Source organism: Lynx rufus, unplaced genomic scaffold, assembly GCF_022079265.1.
Source record: "Lynx rufus isolate CCGP_SWC_20201006 ecotype Redwood Valley unplaced genomic scaffold, mLynRuf1.p SCAF_8, whole genome shotgun sequence".
NCBI classification, from domain to species: Eukaryota; Metazoa; Chordata; class Mammalia; order Carnivora; family Felidae; genus Lynx; species Lynx rufus.
In genome coordinates, this window is record NW_025814896.1 from 72,779,062 (window position 1) to 72,796,041 (window position 16,980).

General features: G+C 36.3%; 1 protein-coding gene across 4 annotated transcripts in view; it reads right to left on the minus strand.

Moving 5' to 3' along the window:
* Positions 1 to 16,980, minus strand: part of ASB3 (ankyrin repeat and SOCS box containing 3) — a 122,430-nt gene that overhangs the window by 65,326 nt on the left and 40,124 nt on the right. For all 4 annotated transcript variants that reach the window (XM_047069755.1, XM_047069756.1, XM_047069757.1 and 1 more), the window contains one exon: positions 10,959 to 11,117. In XM_047069755.1, the coding sequence (XP_046925711.1) occupies positions 10,959 to 11,117 (159 nt within the window). The remainder of the gene's footprint in view (positions 1 to 10,958; positions 11,118 to 16,980) is intronic.

Here is a 16,980-nt window from a genome sequence, read left to right on the forward strand (position 1 = left end):
AAAAAAAAAAGAGAGGGGAGTAGATATAAAAATAGATGGGATATCCAATATATGAATAATTGGAGCCCAAGAAAACCATCATAACAGAACAGACAAATATTTAAAGATATAATTCCAAAAAGAATCACCAAAAATAAAGAACATCTAAATCTACTGAAGGGGTGCCTGGCTGGTTCAATCAGAAGAGTGTGTGACTCTTAATCTCTGAGTCTTGGGATAAAGCCCCACATTGGGTATAGAAATTACTAAATAAATATAAATAGGTCTATTGAAAGGGCACACTGTGTCTCAGGAAAAAAAATCTGATACAGAATAGACATGCAAAAATACTGTCACCAAAAAAAAAAAAAAAAAAAAAAAGAAAGAAAATTAGGCTGGCCTCCAACCTCAACTCTAGAATATAACAGATTACTATTTTAAAACTTTTTAAAGAAAGTATGACCCAAGGATTATACATCTAATCAAACTGCTGTCCAAATACAAAATCATTATTCAATTATGAACATGTAAAACTCAAGGAGCATTATTTCCATGTGTCCTTTTAGAGGACCCTATTAAAGGAAGAATTTAGTTAGCCAAGTAGGGCTAGGAAAGCCATGGCAAAGTAATTGGTGATAAACTTCTAAGCTATTTAACTACAGAACTAAGAATAAAATTAAATGAAGGAATTAAGATACCATAACAGAACAGGATGTAAAGTGTCATTTCCACTAATATGCAAATATGATATTGAACTAACAAAAGTTGGGTATCGAAGAGAGGAAAAAAAAGTTATATAGGGACAATATAAGGATAATGATTTCCTCATCTTTAAAAGTTAGAAGCTTAAATTTATCAAAATGACTAACACAGATTATATAAACAGATTTAATTGAACAAAGGTAAACATAAGAAAGATAATATCCTAGTTTCATAATTGCTTACTTAAGAATCAAAAAGATACTGTCTTAAAACACAGAAGGTATGAAAGTGAACAGAACATGAAATTAACATTTTTAAAATATGCCTTTTTGGTGAACACCATACTTTTGATCTGGGAAAACTCAAATTCACATTTTCAAGAACATGCCCTCAAGTAAAAATGCTTAAATTACAATCCCTGAAGAGGATAATTAATCTTTCTGTTGAAAAATCTAAGAACTCCAAAGATAACGTTTAATATGTACTAAATATACAAATTCTAAACCTCAAAATTGCTTGCACCTAAAAAATGATCCCTATCAATGATCAATGATTCATGAAAATACTAGTGAAAAGTGAAATATGTTGTGGTTTTTTCAATTCTGGAATATATCAGCGGAGTCAGGGTTAAAGATATGCCCGTGAGCTTAAAGTATGACACACTTCACAGTTAAATACTGAAATATGCAGCCTCACATAACACTATTTATAAAACACTTTCTTCTTATTAGGCATTCCTGCTATGTTTAACATTGAAGGTTACACAGAATAAGCAGAGACACAGAACAAAAAATGGAAAACAATCAATCAAAAGCCAAAACTGCATGCTGTGCAGTTCCCATAAAACTTGTTCTGTGAAGTCACTTTGGATTGGATTTGAGCCTCCAATTCACCAGTGTTATTTTATACATAGCAAAATAAAAAGAAAACCTATGTACTATATAATTAGCTGGGTTTTCAGTTAGAATCTACCATATTTATGAATAAGGATATTCTTATTCCCAAAGCAGTTTGACGAATCTATCCTTAGAATATTTACTATGTATGCATTTATGAGGCAAGAGAAAAGGGAGTGGGGAGAGAAGATAAGGGTAAAGAAAAGAAATTAAGGGAGCAGACTGTTGATAATATATAAACTTTAAACTGCATGTTAGCAAAAATGTTCAATGACAATTTTCACATGGAAAGATAAGGAGAAGCTTCCTGAATTTCCCCTTTCTTGCGAGGTTTTCTCATTTCGATTCTTACTGCTATCAAACTGAAAAGCTCCCTTTTGAACTTATTTTTATAAAAATCATGGGGAGTTGTGTGTAGAGAAAATGTTCTCATTATAAACAGTGGAGGAGTAAATCTGCGCTCTACATTTAGTGTTCAGTTCAGTCATACTCGAACATCCCTGATGTCAATGACTTTTCCAGTCACCTCTCAAGTTTCTGTAGTTTTACATTCATTTCTTACCTCTTGATCCTCCAGGTTTATATTTATAACCTCCATCAACAGTCTAGGTGGTAACTGGGCCATCAGAACAGGTACTACAACATGCATGAGAATATAGCTTCCCTTGCAGCTAGAGGACAACATACTTCAAAGTTCCAGCAAAGAACAGCTTTGGAAGACAAACCTACAGATGGTAAAGGAAGCTACACCAGATAGGCAGTCCCTCCCTCACATGTTCAGGTAGTCCAGCCACTCTTATTCAAATCAAAACATTATCATCTATAGTCTGTTGCAAACCTTGAAGTGTCCTACATTTTGTTTTAATGAAAGAATCTCTTCCATTATAGATTGAAACATGGATCACTACAGTTATTTGAAAAAGGTATATACAGGTAAGCAAAGCAGGTTGCTTAAGTTTATCATATTATTTATGGGGCAAGAAGACACTGGAGCACAGATCACCTAACTAAAAAGTCATATGTCCATTCTCTGACTAGTGTTTCTGCAAAAGTTAAAGCTATACCTTTCCTTTCTAAGAAAATACTCTTCCTTCCAAACAAGGACCTACTACAATTGACGCTGTACTTGAATACATAAAAGTACTGCCTGTACTATATCTCCTCGGGGTTAACCTCCTGCTTAAGTCCAATTATTTTTTGTAGTACACAATATAAAACATAATTAGGATAGTCAGTTTGCAGCCAAATAAACTAAATAAAACCTGTTACTAAAAATAAGTGATTTGAAGTTATTAACTGGTTTGAATTATCCTAGCAACTGTTCTTTCATTAACATAAAAAATTACAAGTTAACTATATCCTAAAATAGAAATTACTAAAAACTCTGCATCTCTAATTTTCTCCAAATACTTATATAAGTAGGAACAATACTGAATTTCATAAACCAGGATCATTATATTTTGAAAGTGTAAACTAAATGACCAAACTAGCATTTCTCAAATAGTTCCATGGAATGCTAATGTTCTTTGAGATTTTACCAAGTGTTCCACAAAGAAAAAGAATATTATGGTCAAATACATTTCAAAATTCTGGGTTAAAGTTAAAACAACTGTTGTTTTATAACAGGCCTGAGAGAGATTTTCATTCACCCAACAAATTACTAACTGCCACCATATACCAAGCCTGATCTGGAAGTTACAACAGTGAACAAGATAAAAAAAAAAATGCCTGCTCTCATGGAGCATTCTTTCTAGTAAAGAGGACAATTAACAAAAAAGCAAATAAATACAATAAATGCAGTCAGTGAGAAGAGCTATGAAGACACTAAGATAGGATGTCAGAGCACAGAAGATACTTCTCTCTGGATAGACACATTAAACTACAGAACAAATGTTTGTTTGTTTCTTATTTTCCTACATGGGGTAATATAGTACATGGTATTTCCCAAGCACAGGTTGATCAGGAACACTTTTGTCAATGAACATCTATTAATACCTCATCAAATCAATTAAGAAAGTGTTCTTCTAACCCATATGCAGACAATAGTAGGATCAAGACTCGAACACAGTTCTTCTGATCCTCAGTACAGTGTTTTTATGTCTTCTTCATCTATGTAAAAGCAGATATAATAATAGTACATATCTTAGAGAATCATGGTAAAAATTAAATTAGCTAATTCATGTAACACACCTGACACAGGGTTTGGTATACAACACTCTGCTCAAAAAATCGTCCTCTTTTATCCCAACGTGATCTGTACTGCTTTCTTTTAATATTTTGAACACTTTACGTCTATCTCCTTTACAGGACTTAATTAATTTTGTTCACTCCTCTATATGGGAGATTTCTTTTTTTTTTTTTTTCATTTTCTTTTGATGTTTATTTATTTTTGAGAGAGAGACAAAATGTTAATGGGAGAGAAGCAGATAGAGAGAGGGGGAGACACAGAATCCAAAGCCTGGCCAGGCTCAGAGCTGTCAGCACAGAGCCTGAGATGGGGGCTCGAACTCAGGAAGGGCAAGATCATGACCTGAGCTGAAGTTGGACACTTACCCGACTGAGCCACTCAAGCGCCCTTATATGGTAGATTTCTTACAGACAGCAACTCAAATAGAGACTGCACATGGCTAGGCCACAATGAAAGCTTACTATGTAGTTACATACACAATATCCATTAACTGTGCATGTGGAAAAAAAAAACAACTATATAAAAAGCAATCTCCCCTCTAAGAAATCAAATATTACAGCAAGGCTTCCATGAAACATCTTTTTTTTTTTTATTTAAAAAAAATTTTTTTTTATAATGTTTATTTATTTTTGAGACAGAGAGAGACAGAGCATGAGTGGGGGAGGGTCAGAGAGAGAGAGGGAGACACAGAATCCGAAACAGGCTCCAGGCTCTGCACTGTCAGCACAGAGCCCGACGCAGGGCTCGAACTCACGGACCGTGAGATCATGACCTGAGCCAAAGTCGGACGCTTAACCAACTGAGCCACCCAGGCGCCCCAAAACATCTTTATAATGATACATTTCACATATTCAAAACACTTTATCATAAATTAACAGTACCAGTAATGAGTCATATTCTTCCTAATAAGATACACTAAGATACCATTTCATGTCTTTGATATTCCTGCCAGGAATACATAACCAGAACGCTATCAAGAAAAAAACCTCAGACATCAGACAAAACATCAGACAAACCCAAAATGAAAAACAATGTGCAAAATGAATGACCTGAAATCTTCAAAAAATGTTAAAAAAAAAAAAAAGAAAAGAAAAAAGTTAAAATTGTAAAAGAAAAACAGCGAAAAATCTGTTTCTAATTACAGGAAGCTAAAGAGACATAACAACTAAATTAAATAAGTGATCCTGGTGGGAGGAGTTAAGATGGCAGAGGTAGGAGGTAGGACCCTAAGCTTGTCTTGTCCCTTGAACACAGCTAGATAGTTATCAAATCATTCTGAACACCCAATAATAGGAGGTCTAAGAAAACAAAACCTGCAAGTAGAAAAGTGACCATGTTTTGGAAGGTAGGATATGCAGACAGTTGACTTGGGGAAGATATAATTGAGGGTATGGTGATGGGGAGGGAGCCTGCTTACAGAGGCTACTACAAAGTATCATAAGCAGCAGAGTGCATAATCTGAACTTTTAGAAGTCCGCTAGCTACCATGGGGGAGTGCCTGGCTTAAAGGTGCTAGGCTGGCGAGATCGGGTGGAGTCCCAGGAGTGACAGCATGGACTGAGGATCCCCTGGATCACCAGAAGGGTGACACCAAGATGCTGCACTGTTCCCAGTCACTGGAGCATGGATTCCAGCTGAGGACAGCAAGCTAGGATGCTGACTTTCTGCTGCCTTCCATAAACTCCCAACCGCTGCAGATCATATGATCACCTTCTTTACACAGCAGACAAACAGGCAAAAGCACTGCAAGACCCTCCCCCCAGAGGAACAGCAAGGTTCCAAGCTCCGGGAGTCCCTAAAATGTGGAGTGTTTTAACTCAGTCATGCGCCAGAGATTTAAAAAAAAAAAAACAAAACTCGGACATAGGCAAGGTGAACACAGGGTTCTGACATAAACTGGGGACAAGAAGGGTGACTGACTGCTTTTCTGTGAGGATTCTGTGAAAACTGGGGGGGTAGGAACTTTCAGCTCCAGGGCTATCAAGCGAGGCACTACCATATTCATCCAACCGATCAGCACTGAAAGCCTTCTGGGAGCAAAAACAGCGCATCTACTGGAGGCCAGAGCCATTTACACCAAGCCCCAACCCCCTGAACCCTGCAGATGGATCTCCAAAGGGGGATGTTCACCTGAGAATCAGGGCAACAGGCCCCTCCCCCAGAACAGGACAAACTAGCTCCTACCAAGTTTACTGATCATAGAGAGCTGCAAAGCCTCAGCTCTAGGGGAAATAGAATCCAGCTTCCTTTTTACTTTTATTCTCTAAATGTTTCTCTTTTTCCATTTCTTTTTTTTAGTCCTTTTTTAAATTTTTTATTAATTTTTATTTTTAAAGACTTGGTTTTTTTATTTCCATTTTATTTATTTATTTACTTGGATTTAGATTCTTTTTTTAATTTTTTTTTTAATGTTCATTTATTTTTGAGAGAGACAGAACATGTGAGTAAGGGAGAAGCAGAGAGAGGACACACAGAATCCCAAGGAGGCTCCACACTTCAGCAGAGCCCAATAGAGGTCTTGAACTCATAAACTGTGAGAACACGACCTGAGCCCAAACCAAGAGTCTGACACTTAACCAACTGAGACACCCAGATACCCCTGGATCTAGATTCTTTTAGCAAGCAGACCAAACACACCCAGGAACTAGTTTTTTTGTTTTGTTTTGTTTTGTTTTGGGGGGGGTTGTTTTGTTTTTTGTTTGCTTCTTTCTTTTTTCTTCTTCTCTTTTCTGGACAAAAAGATGAGATGGAGAAATTCAACCCAAAAGAATGAACAAGAAGTATAGCTATAGGCCAACTATTTAATCAATACACATATAAGATGTCTAAACTACAATTTAAAACAACAATTATAAGGATACTAGCTAGGCTTGGAAAAAAAACCATAGAAGGCACTAGAGAATCCTTTTCTGCAGAGATAAAAGAACTAAAATCTCATCAGGCCAAAATTAAAAATGCTATAACCAAGACACAAACCCAAAGAGAGGCCATAAAAATGAAGATGGACAAAGCAAAGGAGCAAATCAGTGATAGAAAAGATAAAATTATGGAAAATAACAAAGCTGAAAAGAGGGAAATAAATGAAAGGTAATGGATCACACAGGTAGACTTAGGGAACTCAGCAACTTATCAAAATAGAGTAACATTTGTATCATAGGGAGTCCCAGTAGGTGAGAGAGAAAAGGGGCAGGTTTACTCCAACAAATTATAGCTGAAAACTTCCCTAATCTGAGGAAGGACACAGATATCAAAATCCAAGAAGCACAGAGAACTCCCATTAAATTCAACAAAAGCTGACAATCGCCAAGGCATATCATAGTTAAATTCACAAAATACACACACAAGGAAAGAATCCTGAAAGCAACAAGGGAGAATAAGTACTTAACTTACAAGGGAAGACAGACTGGGTTCACAGCAGATGTGTCCCCAGAAAGTTGGCAGGCCAGTAAGGAGTGGCAGGATATATTCAATGTGCTGAATGGGAAAAAAAAATGCAGCCAAAAAAGAATTCTTTATCCAGCAAGACTGTCATTCACACTACAAGGAGAGGTAAACAGTTTCTCAGACAAAAACTAAAGGAGTTCATGACCACTAAAACCAGCCCTGCAAGAAATTTTAAGGGGAAATCGTTGAGTGGAGAAAAAAAAGACCAAAAGCAACAAGACTAGAAAGGACCGAAGATCATCACCAGAAACACCAACTCCACAGGCAATACAATGGCACTAAATTCATATCTTTCAATAATCACTCTGAATATAAATGGACTAAATACTCCAATCAAAAGATATAGGGTATCAGAATGGAAAAAATAAATAAAAAAAAAACAAGATCCATCTATATGCTGCCTACAAGAGATTCATTTTACACCTAAAGACCTGGAGATTGAAAGTAAGGGGACGGAGAACCACCAATCATGCAAATGGATGCCAAAAAAAAGCCAGAGTAGCCATACTTATATCAGACAAACTAGATTTTAAGACTGTAACAAGAAATGAAGAAGGGCACTATATTATAATTGAGGGGTCTATTCACCCAGAAAAGCTAACAATTTTAAATATTTATGCCCCCAACTCGAAAGCACCCAAATATATAAATCAATTAGTGACAAACACAAAGAAACTTATCAATAATAATCTAATAGTAGGGGGTTTTAACACCCTATTTACAACAATGGACAGAATTCATCTAAGTAGAAAAATCAACAAGGAAACAACAGCTTCGAAAGATACACTGGACCTGATGGACTTAACAGTTATTCAAAACATCTCATCCAGAAGCAGCAGAATACATTTTTCTCAAGTGTACATGGAACATGCTCCAAAACAGATCACACAGTAGGCCACAAATCATCCCTCAAGAAGTACAAAAGGACTGAGATCAAACCATGCATATTTTCAACACTATGAAACTTGAAGTCAACCACAAGAAAAAATCTGGAAAGCCCCATGTCTGTCTCTGTGCTGACAGCTCAGGGCCTGGAGCCTGTTTCAAATTCTGTGTCTCCCTCTCTGTCCCTCCCCCCTCTCATGTGCTGGCTCTCTCTCAAAATTAAATAAACATTAAAAAAAAATTTTTTTAAAGAAACATTATGCCTGTAATTTAATCTCAAAAGGTTCAGAAAAAATATATGGACAAATAGAAGAAATAAAATAATCAAGTAAAAAAGAGCAAAAGAACACGATTTGGGTGAAAAGTATATGAGAATCCCTTGACCGTGAAAACATTTCCATAAGTCTGAAAATATTAAAAAAAAAAAAAAATACCCAAACACAAAAGGAATGGGTGACAATGTTTATAGCAGCACTCTCAACAATAGCCAAATTATGGAAAGAGCCTAAATGTCCATCAACTGATGAATGGATAAAGAAATTGTGGTTTATATACACAATGGAATACTACGTGGCAATGAGAAAAAATGAAATATGGCCTTTTGTAGCAACGTGGATGGAACTGGAGAGTGTGATGCTAAGTGAAATAAGCCATACAGAGAAAGACAGATACCATATGGTTTCACTCTTATGTGGATCCTGAGAAACTTAACAGGAACCCATGGGGGAGGGGAAGGAAAAAAAAAAAAAATAAGGACGTTAGAGTGGGAGAGAGCCAAAGCATAAGAGACTGTTAAAAACTGAGAACAAACTGAGGATTGATGGGGGATGGGAGGGAGGGGAGGGTGGGTGATGGGTATTGAGGAGGGCACCTTTTGGGATGAGCACTGGGTGTTGTATGGAAACCAATTTGACAATAAATTTCATATATCAAAAAAAAAAAAAAGGAATGGGTGAAAAAAGGAAAAATGGAAAATAATCACATCAGAGATGTTCAATATCATTAGCAATCAGGAAAAGTTCAAATTAAAACCACAATGAGATGCCATTAAAAGCAAAAAAAAAAAAAAAATGTCAGTACTAAGTGTCAGGGAGAATGTGTAGCAACTGAAGCTCTCAAACATTCCTGGAGGGAATACAAACTGTATAGTCACTTTATAAGAAACTTCTGAATTGTTTTCCAAAGTTAAACATACACTTACCACATGATCTAACAATCCTAGGTATTAATTCAAGAAAAATTAAAACTTATATTCAAACAAAACCTGCATGCAAATGTTTGTAGCAATTTATTCATAATCACCAAACACTGAAAACAACTCAAATGTCTATCAACTGGTAAACGGATAAACTGTGTTACATTTATATAATAGAATACTTCTTAGCAATAAAAAGGAATTACTGATAATGCAATATGTATGCATCTCAAAAGCATTATGCTAAGTTAAAGGTTATATGCTGCAAAATATATGTTATGTATATACATGTTATATATGACATTCTGCAAAAAAAGCAAAATACAGGGAGGAAAATAGATCAGTGGTTGTTAAGGGTGAAGGGGAGTGGGGAGATTTATTAAAAATAGGTAGCCCAGGGCACCTGTTTGGCTCAGTAGTTGAGCATCTGACTTCAGCTCAGGTCATGATCTCACAACTCGTGAGTTCTAGCCCTTCATCAGGCTCTGTGCTGACACTCAGTGCTGGAGCCTGCTTTGGATTCTGTGTCTCCCTCTCTCTGCCCCTCCCTACTCGGACTGTGTGTGTGTGTGTGTGTGTGTGTGTGTGTCTCCCTCCAAAATAAGTAAACATTAAAAAAATTAAAAATAGGCAGCATGATGGAATTTGGTATGAGGGTGATGGGACTGTCCTATTTCTTGACTATTATTGTCGTTACACATTATACATACATCAAAATCATAGATGTGAGATGTACACATTTGATGCATACACCAAAACGCATAGAACTATACACTAAAAAGAATAAATTTTACTACATATAAATTTTAAGTATATATTATGCTTAAAAGGAATGAGCTACATTCATAGGCATCTCATTTTATTCTCAGTCAAATAAAAACTAGATAGGTACTATTACTTTCATTTTATAAGCGGGGAAACAAAAGCATACAGTAAATAAATGAACTTACAAATTACATATGGTAGGACCAAAACTCTAGTCCAGATACACTGATTCTACACAAATGTTTTGTTCTCTTAATTTTCTCATTTTCCACTAAACATTATGGCTTCAATGTACCTAACAACAAATAGGATCAAACAGGAAAAAAAGAGGATCAAAGAGAAGGAGGGAGGAAGAAAAGACAGGTAGTGAAGTGTGCCCGTTAGAATTTGAACTTTGTCCTTACAAAATTAAAAACAGTCCATAATTGAAGAAGTCTGAACAGTGACTCATACAGGCAACAAATTAACTGTCATTAAAGGATTAGCTGGTGATTTCTTCCATAAAATCTTCTCAATTTCTTAACACAAACAAAAAGCAAAAGCAAACAAAATGTTCACAGGTAATCTTATTATAACTACTGCTACAATTTAAGCTATCTGTAGTATTCAGAACAATTTGAGAACAATGATGATGACGACTACAATACAGAAAAAATTTTACAACTTTAAATAAATACTTAAAGATATTCCCAGATGCTATCACCCAAGGATGGAAAAGAAGAGAGAAACCTTTAAATATAACTTTTTGGTTTCAGAATGAGAGAGGTGGCAGTATAATGTTTGCCAAAGAACATACTGTAAACACAACAGCTTGGGGGGGGGGGGGGGGCGGGGATTAAGTGTAGTTCTTTTACCAAAAACAAAAAGCAAAAACTGCATCTGTACCAAAAATAGCATACTTCACCTAAAAACAGCGGCGTGGTTTCCTCTGAAGTAGTTGCATTAGGATCTGCCCCAGCTTCTAAAAGAATGTGTACAATCTTCCAATGTCCTTGACTTGCAGCAAGATGCAAGGCACAAAAGCCCTCAAATGTCTTTGTCTTAATGTAGTTTTCAGATGAATCTATGTAAAAATAAAAATAAGAAAGTCAACTGCAAGGTACCACTATTTCTTGTGATTAAAAAGCAAAGATTCCAAGAAGAATTTAATGAAATATTAAATTGTAATTATAAACGGGAGGTCTCACTTTAAAACTCTCTAGAAAATCAAGAAAAAGTTCTACAGGGGTCACAGTGTGAACAGCTCCCTGGTATTCCTTACACACAAACTCTGTCCACAAACTCATCTTCTATTCTCTCATTTTTGGTGGGAAGGGAAGGGGAGTGGCAGGAGTTGAAAAATAACACAAAAGAAGATCTGAAGAGGATGCAGCACCAAAGATTTGCTTAAGCAGGATTTACTAAAATAATACTCAATTTGATTTTTTTTTAATTTCTGAGTTTCCATGAGAGGAATGGTCTCATGTCAAGCATTACTTTCTTGTATTCAACTAATAAAATGAGGGTAGTTTAAAATACTCCTTTTCTGGGGTGCCTGGGTGGCTCAGTCAGTTAAGTGTCCGACTTTAGCTCAGGTCATGATCTCGCGGTCTGTGAGTTCGAGCCCCGCGTCAGGCTCTGGGCTGACAGCTCAGAGCCTGGAGCCTGCTTCAGATTCTGTGTCTCCCTCTCTCTCTGACCCTCCCCCATTCATGCTCTGTCTCTCTCTGTCTCAAAAATAAATAAACGTTAAAAAAATTTTTAAATACTCCTTTTCTAACTTAAGACTACAGTGAAGTACTCAAGATTGTATTTCTAAAATAATAAAATGTACTCCATTTCCAAAGAAATCAAACAGTGGCATACAACTTCTACTTTAAGGTTTCTGAGGTTTATCTGTTATGAAAATCTCAAGGTTCTAGTAACATTAAAATTATGTAAATAATGGCTACGTTAATTTTTGTGTAATTCCAAAGCAAAATGAACTATTGAAGTCACATGAAGTGACTTTAGAAAGTGACTTTCTGGGGCACCTGGGTGGCTCAGTCGGTTAAGCGTCTGATTCTTGGGTTTCAGTTCAGGTCATGATCTCACCGTTCGTGAGTTCAGGCCCCTCATCAGACTCTGTGCTGCCAGCACAGAGCCCGCTTCTGATCCTCTGTCCCCCTCTCTCTGTCCCCGCCCCACACTCTCTCTCTTGCTCTCTCAAAAATAAACCGTAAATAAATTTTTAAAATTAAAAAAAAATATTTACAAGTCTCAAACTTTACAGATGCACAATTAAACTGCAAAATAGAGCAGTTATATTTTTAAAGCTCATATCACAAAAACGGTGTTTCCCAGATTAGTCAGAAACTGACCTTTATTCAGATATCCACAAAACTATGAAGTTAAGAGAAAAACTAGGAACACATACACATATATAGATACCAGACAGCTTCTATTTTTTTAAGTATGTATTTATTTACTTACTTATTTATTTATTTATTTATTTATTTATTTATTTTGAGAGAGAGACTGTGAGCAGGGGTAGGAGGGGTGCAGAGAGAAAGAGAGAGATAAATCTCAAGCAGGCTCCATGCTGTCAGCACAGAACCTGATGTGGGGCTTGATCCCACAAACCATGATATCATGACTGAGCCAAAATCAAGAGTCAGATGCTTAACAACTAAGCCACCTAGGTGCCCCACACAGACAGCTTCTAAATCTTTTTTTTTTTTTAACGTTTTTTATTCATTTTTTTTTTTTTTTAAGAGAGAGGGACAGAGGGCGAGCAGGAGAGGTGCAGACAGACAGGGAGACACAGAATCTGAAGCAGGCCCCAGGCTCTGAGCTGTCAGCACAGCTGGAACCCACCAACTGGGAGATCAAGACCCGAGCCAAAGTCAGTCACTTAACCAACTGAGCCATCCAGGTGCCAAAACACAGACAGCTTCTAAATGGGAAATCTCAATATTATAAAGATGTGCATTCCTCTCAAAATAATTAATAAATTTATTATAATTCTAACCAAAATGTGAGAAGACCTGTTGTGGTTTGGTTGGTTGCTTTTACGATACTTGATAAAGTGACTAAAGTTGATAGAGATGGAGAGGACAGGTAAGAATAACAAAGTTAGAAAAATAAAGAAAGCAAGTACTAAGAGGAGACTAGACTTACTGCATACACTAAACCAGGTCTTAAAGTTAGAATAAGTAAACCAACGTGGTGATAATACAAAGGCAGAGAGGAGGGTGCCCATCAGGGAGAGAATGAAGAGCCACAGAAGCAAAATGAGACTAAGAGATGATGGCTGAAAAGAAGCCGACCTAGGCCAGTCTTGCATTAGATATACTGAGGAATTTGTTTTGGAAAGAAGGAAGGATGTTCTCTTCCACTGAGAAAGAAGAGAGATACGACTTAATCATAGCCATTTAAAAAACTGTATAACACAAAGAGTGACACTTACTTAATGTATGCAATGAAAAAAAAAAAAAAACCAACCAGGTGGGTACAGTCAGGGAATCTCAGGATAGAATGGAAACTGTGAGAAAAGTGTCTAATTGGACTACAAATGGATGACACTTTAGAAAATGGTTTTATGACCAGAAACTAACCATAAGGCTAAAGACAAAAGGAAGTGTATATATACACTGTAGTCTGGTTGGTAAAGTTGTTTATCATAGGGGGAAAGATGAACAATTCTGAAACCACCATCTATGTACAATAAGCTCAAATAAACAAAGGAATGGTAGATAGCGACAGGTTTCTCACTATTAAAAAGGGAGGTTACAGATAAGCAAAAGAGGAAGGCTAGAATGAACCAAACGGTACTGGATTAGAATCCAGACATTAGCATGAACTTATACTTAGCTTTAATACAGAATACAGATGGATGGATATTGAAATGCTTATAGGCATGTGTATACACATGGGTTATAATAAATATGTTTCCTAGCCCTGTCTGCTGAAAAGGCTTAAAAGCAGTGACACACCAGTAGCAACAAGCACAATCAGTGCCTAAATCTTGGTTTTGAGAACTGTTCTCCAATAAAAGGAACCAGGGCTCCTAAGAAAATGGCTGATTCTAGGATGGGCACACAGAATATACAAAATGAGCCTGGACCATCTTCTAGGTAAAGAAAGTAAAAAAGTGCTCAAAAAACAAAACATGGGACATGCCAAAGAAACACAAGAGCTGATCTGAAAGAGCACTCAATGACGAAACCTAGAACAATTTGAGCAACAAAATAAATATCATATTGGATTATAACGCAATGTATAAAATAAATATACACGAGTCCAGGCAGATATAAATGATTGAATAAATAAATGGGAAATAAGCAATATTCTAAGTATCAGATAAATCCAATAATCTATGTAAATACTCCCCCCCCCCACCTCCAAGGAAGGGAGCTTAATTCCCACCTGAATGATTTGAGGGCCACCATTCGTGATTTGCACACACACCCATCTTATTATGAAAGGGAAAAAAATACTCCTGTGCAATTATCTATGAAGTAAAGAAAAGAAAAGGCCCTTCCCATGCAGGATGAAAAACAGTGAAGTCAGTTAACTACTAAATTGAAATCTTAAAAGATTTCACCTATAGAAAAAAATAGATAGATACATTTGAATAGTTTATCTCTAAAACCACTGGACCAGGAAACTTACATGGTGGAGCAAATGCAGTGGATTTGGAGTTAGAAGATTTAGGCTGTAATCCTGGCTCCACCAGTTCTCTATTGGATTACTCTTTGGGTAAATTACTCAAACTCCCTGCAGCAGTTTCCTTAACAGTAAAACAAGGATAAAACAGCTGGCCTGAACCCTCAAAGGGGTTCAACAGAATTACAAAATTTATGTACTGTCACAGTTGTTACAAATTAAATCTCCAAAACACCATTTTCAGAAAGTTTTCAGGATCCAATATAAATTGGTTTTGGAAGTTTCAATGATAAACTGCCCTCCTTAATTGGTATCCAGGGACCAAGGGGACCTTACCTATCTGGTACTGGAATACCAACAACCATCCTCTCATTCTCATCCTTTCTTTTATAAGGGTTCTTGGGAAAATGGCTCATAATACTGTTTTTAATGCCTTAACCTCTACTTATTTCTCACTGGAGGGCAAAGCAGTCTCTGCTTCTATTCTACTTACTGAAAATTTAAATGTAAAGGCATTCAAGACTTCATAATGGGTAAACCCATAATGGGCACTTCGGTTCTGTAATGACAACTTGTGAGTTCTTTCTTGGCTGCACCTTGAGGATTGGGGCCATGTCAGCTGGACCAATGCCAGCCAGCTGACACCTGGGCAGCAATAACAAGAGTTGACTTTAACATTCTAGCAATTATACCACAACCCTATGGTTCCTAACACAAAGTGTATTTTTACTTATAAATGAATAGTAAACTTGCTTACTTAAGTGAGAAATGGTACACTTTTGTTTTCTAAGAAAGAAAGCAAAAACACATGGTTTTAATAAGCGTTAAATATTCATTAACATAGGTTAAATATTAAGATCAGAACCTTATCTCAACAACTGAGCCACAATTTGATGATGGCCAAACAAATTTAAGATGTGCCAATCACAAAGAGTGATGAATGTCCATTTCAGGTAGCTGAGAAAGTCAAGTACTTTGCACAATCATTATGCTTTACTTAGCAATTCTAAGAAAAGGTTGGGTATAAGATAATTTCCACAACAAACATTTTCACCATGGGCAAAACTTTCAGATAACCCTTTAAGAGATTTCATCATGCATATAAGATGAAGGGAAAAAGTCAGTGGAAAGCAAGAGGTTTGAAGGCATTACAAAGACATGAGACACTATAAAAAATTAAGACTAGGAGAAAATATATGAAATAACTGAACCACATGTAACAGCAAAGGATTAATGTCCAGAATACACAGACTTCTTTAAAGACAAAGTTTGCCTAGAACTTCCAAAGAGAAAGGCTACATGAGAATGAAATGAACATAGAGAAATGCAGACATAAGAGAAAGAAAGACCCAGAGTCCTGACAACATCGTTTTGAATAGGAGCATCTGGCAATGCCTGAAGGGACCTACCACTCAGACTTAATATTTACATAAGCACTATATGTCCCTTATTTGTTTTTGAAGTTTTTTAAATTTCTATTTAAATTCCAGTTAGTTAACATACAATGTAATATCCATTTCAGGTGTCCAATACAGTGATTCAATACTTACATACAACACCTGGTGCTCATAACAATATATTTCCGTTCTTTGTGTTAACTAGTTTGAATTATTTCTTTCATTCATTACTGAAAAAGTTCTGATTAATATTATGGATAATTTAGCCATGTCTATCAATATTTTAACTTTGCATATTTCTTGCACCAGCACTTTGACTTCTAAAACTCCATTCTATAGAAATATACACCCATGTCACAAAGTTACAATATAAGGATGTTAACTGAAGCACCACTTATAAGAACCCATCAATAGGAGAATTATTAAATATATTACATCTATACTATTAAATACCATGAAACAGTTCTTTTACTCAGTGAAATCGGGAGCTATTGCAGAATTCTGAACAGAAGAGACAGACATTAGTCTTTGATACACTAAGACTAGATTATGGTAGGATGAGGAAGAAGTAAGAGCAGAAACTGAGGTTAGGATGCTATTAGAGCAATCCAGGCAAAGAGATATGTGACTCAGACCAAGGTCTTAGAGCTTGTGAGGCAGTAAGAGTGATGTGAATTTGTGGATGTGTACACACACACACACACATAAAGATGTGCTGACTGGGTGAGGGATATAAGAAAAAGGAAGTAATTAAGGATGGCCCAGTTTCTGGCCTGAGTTGGAATGATGGAATGTTTCTAATCTTACAGATAAACAAACTGAAGAACCAAGAAGTTAAAAGACCTGTCCTTTTATCCCGCCAGGATAAAGTGGTGAAGTCAGCAGAGCCCAGGTCCATCTGAA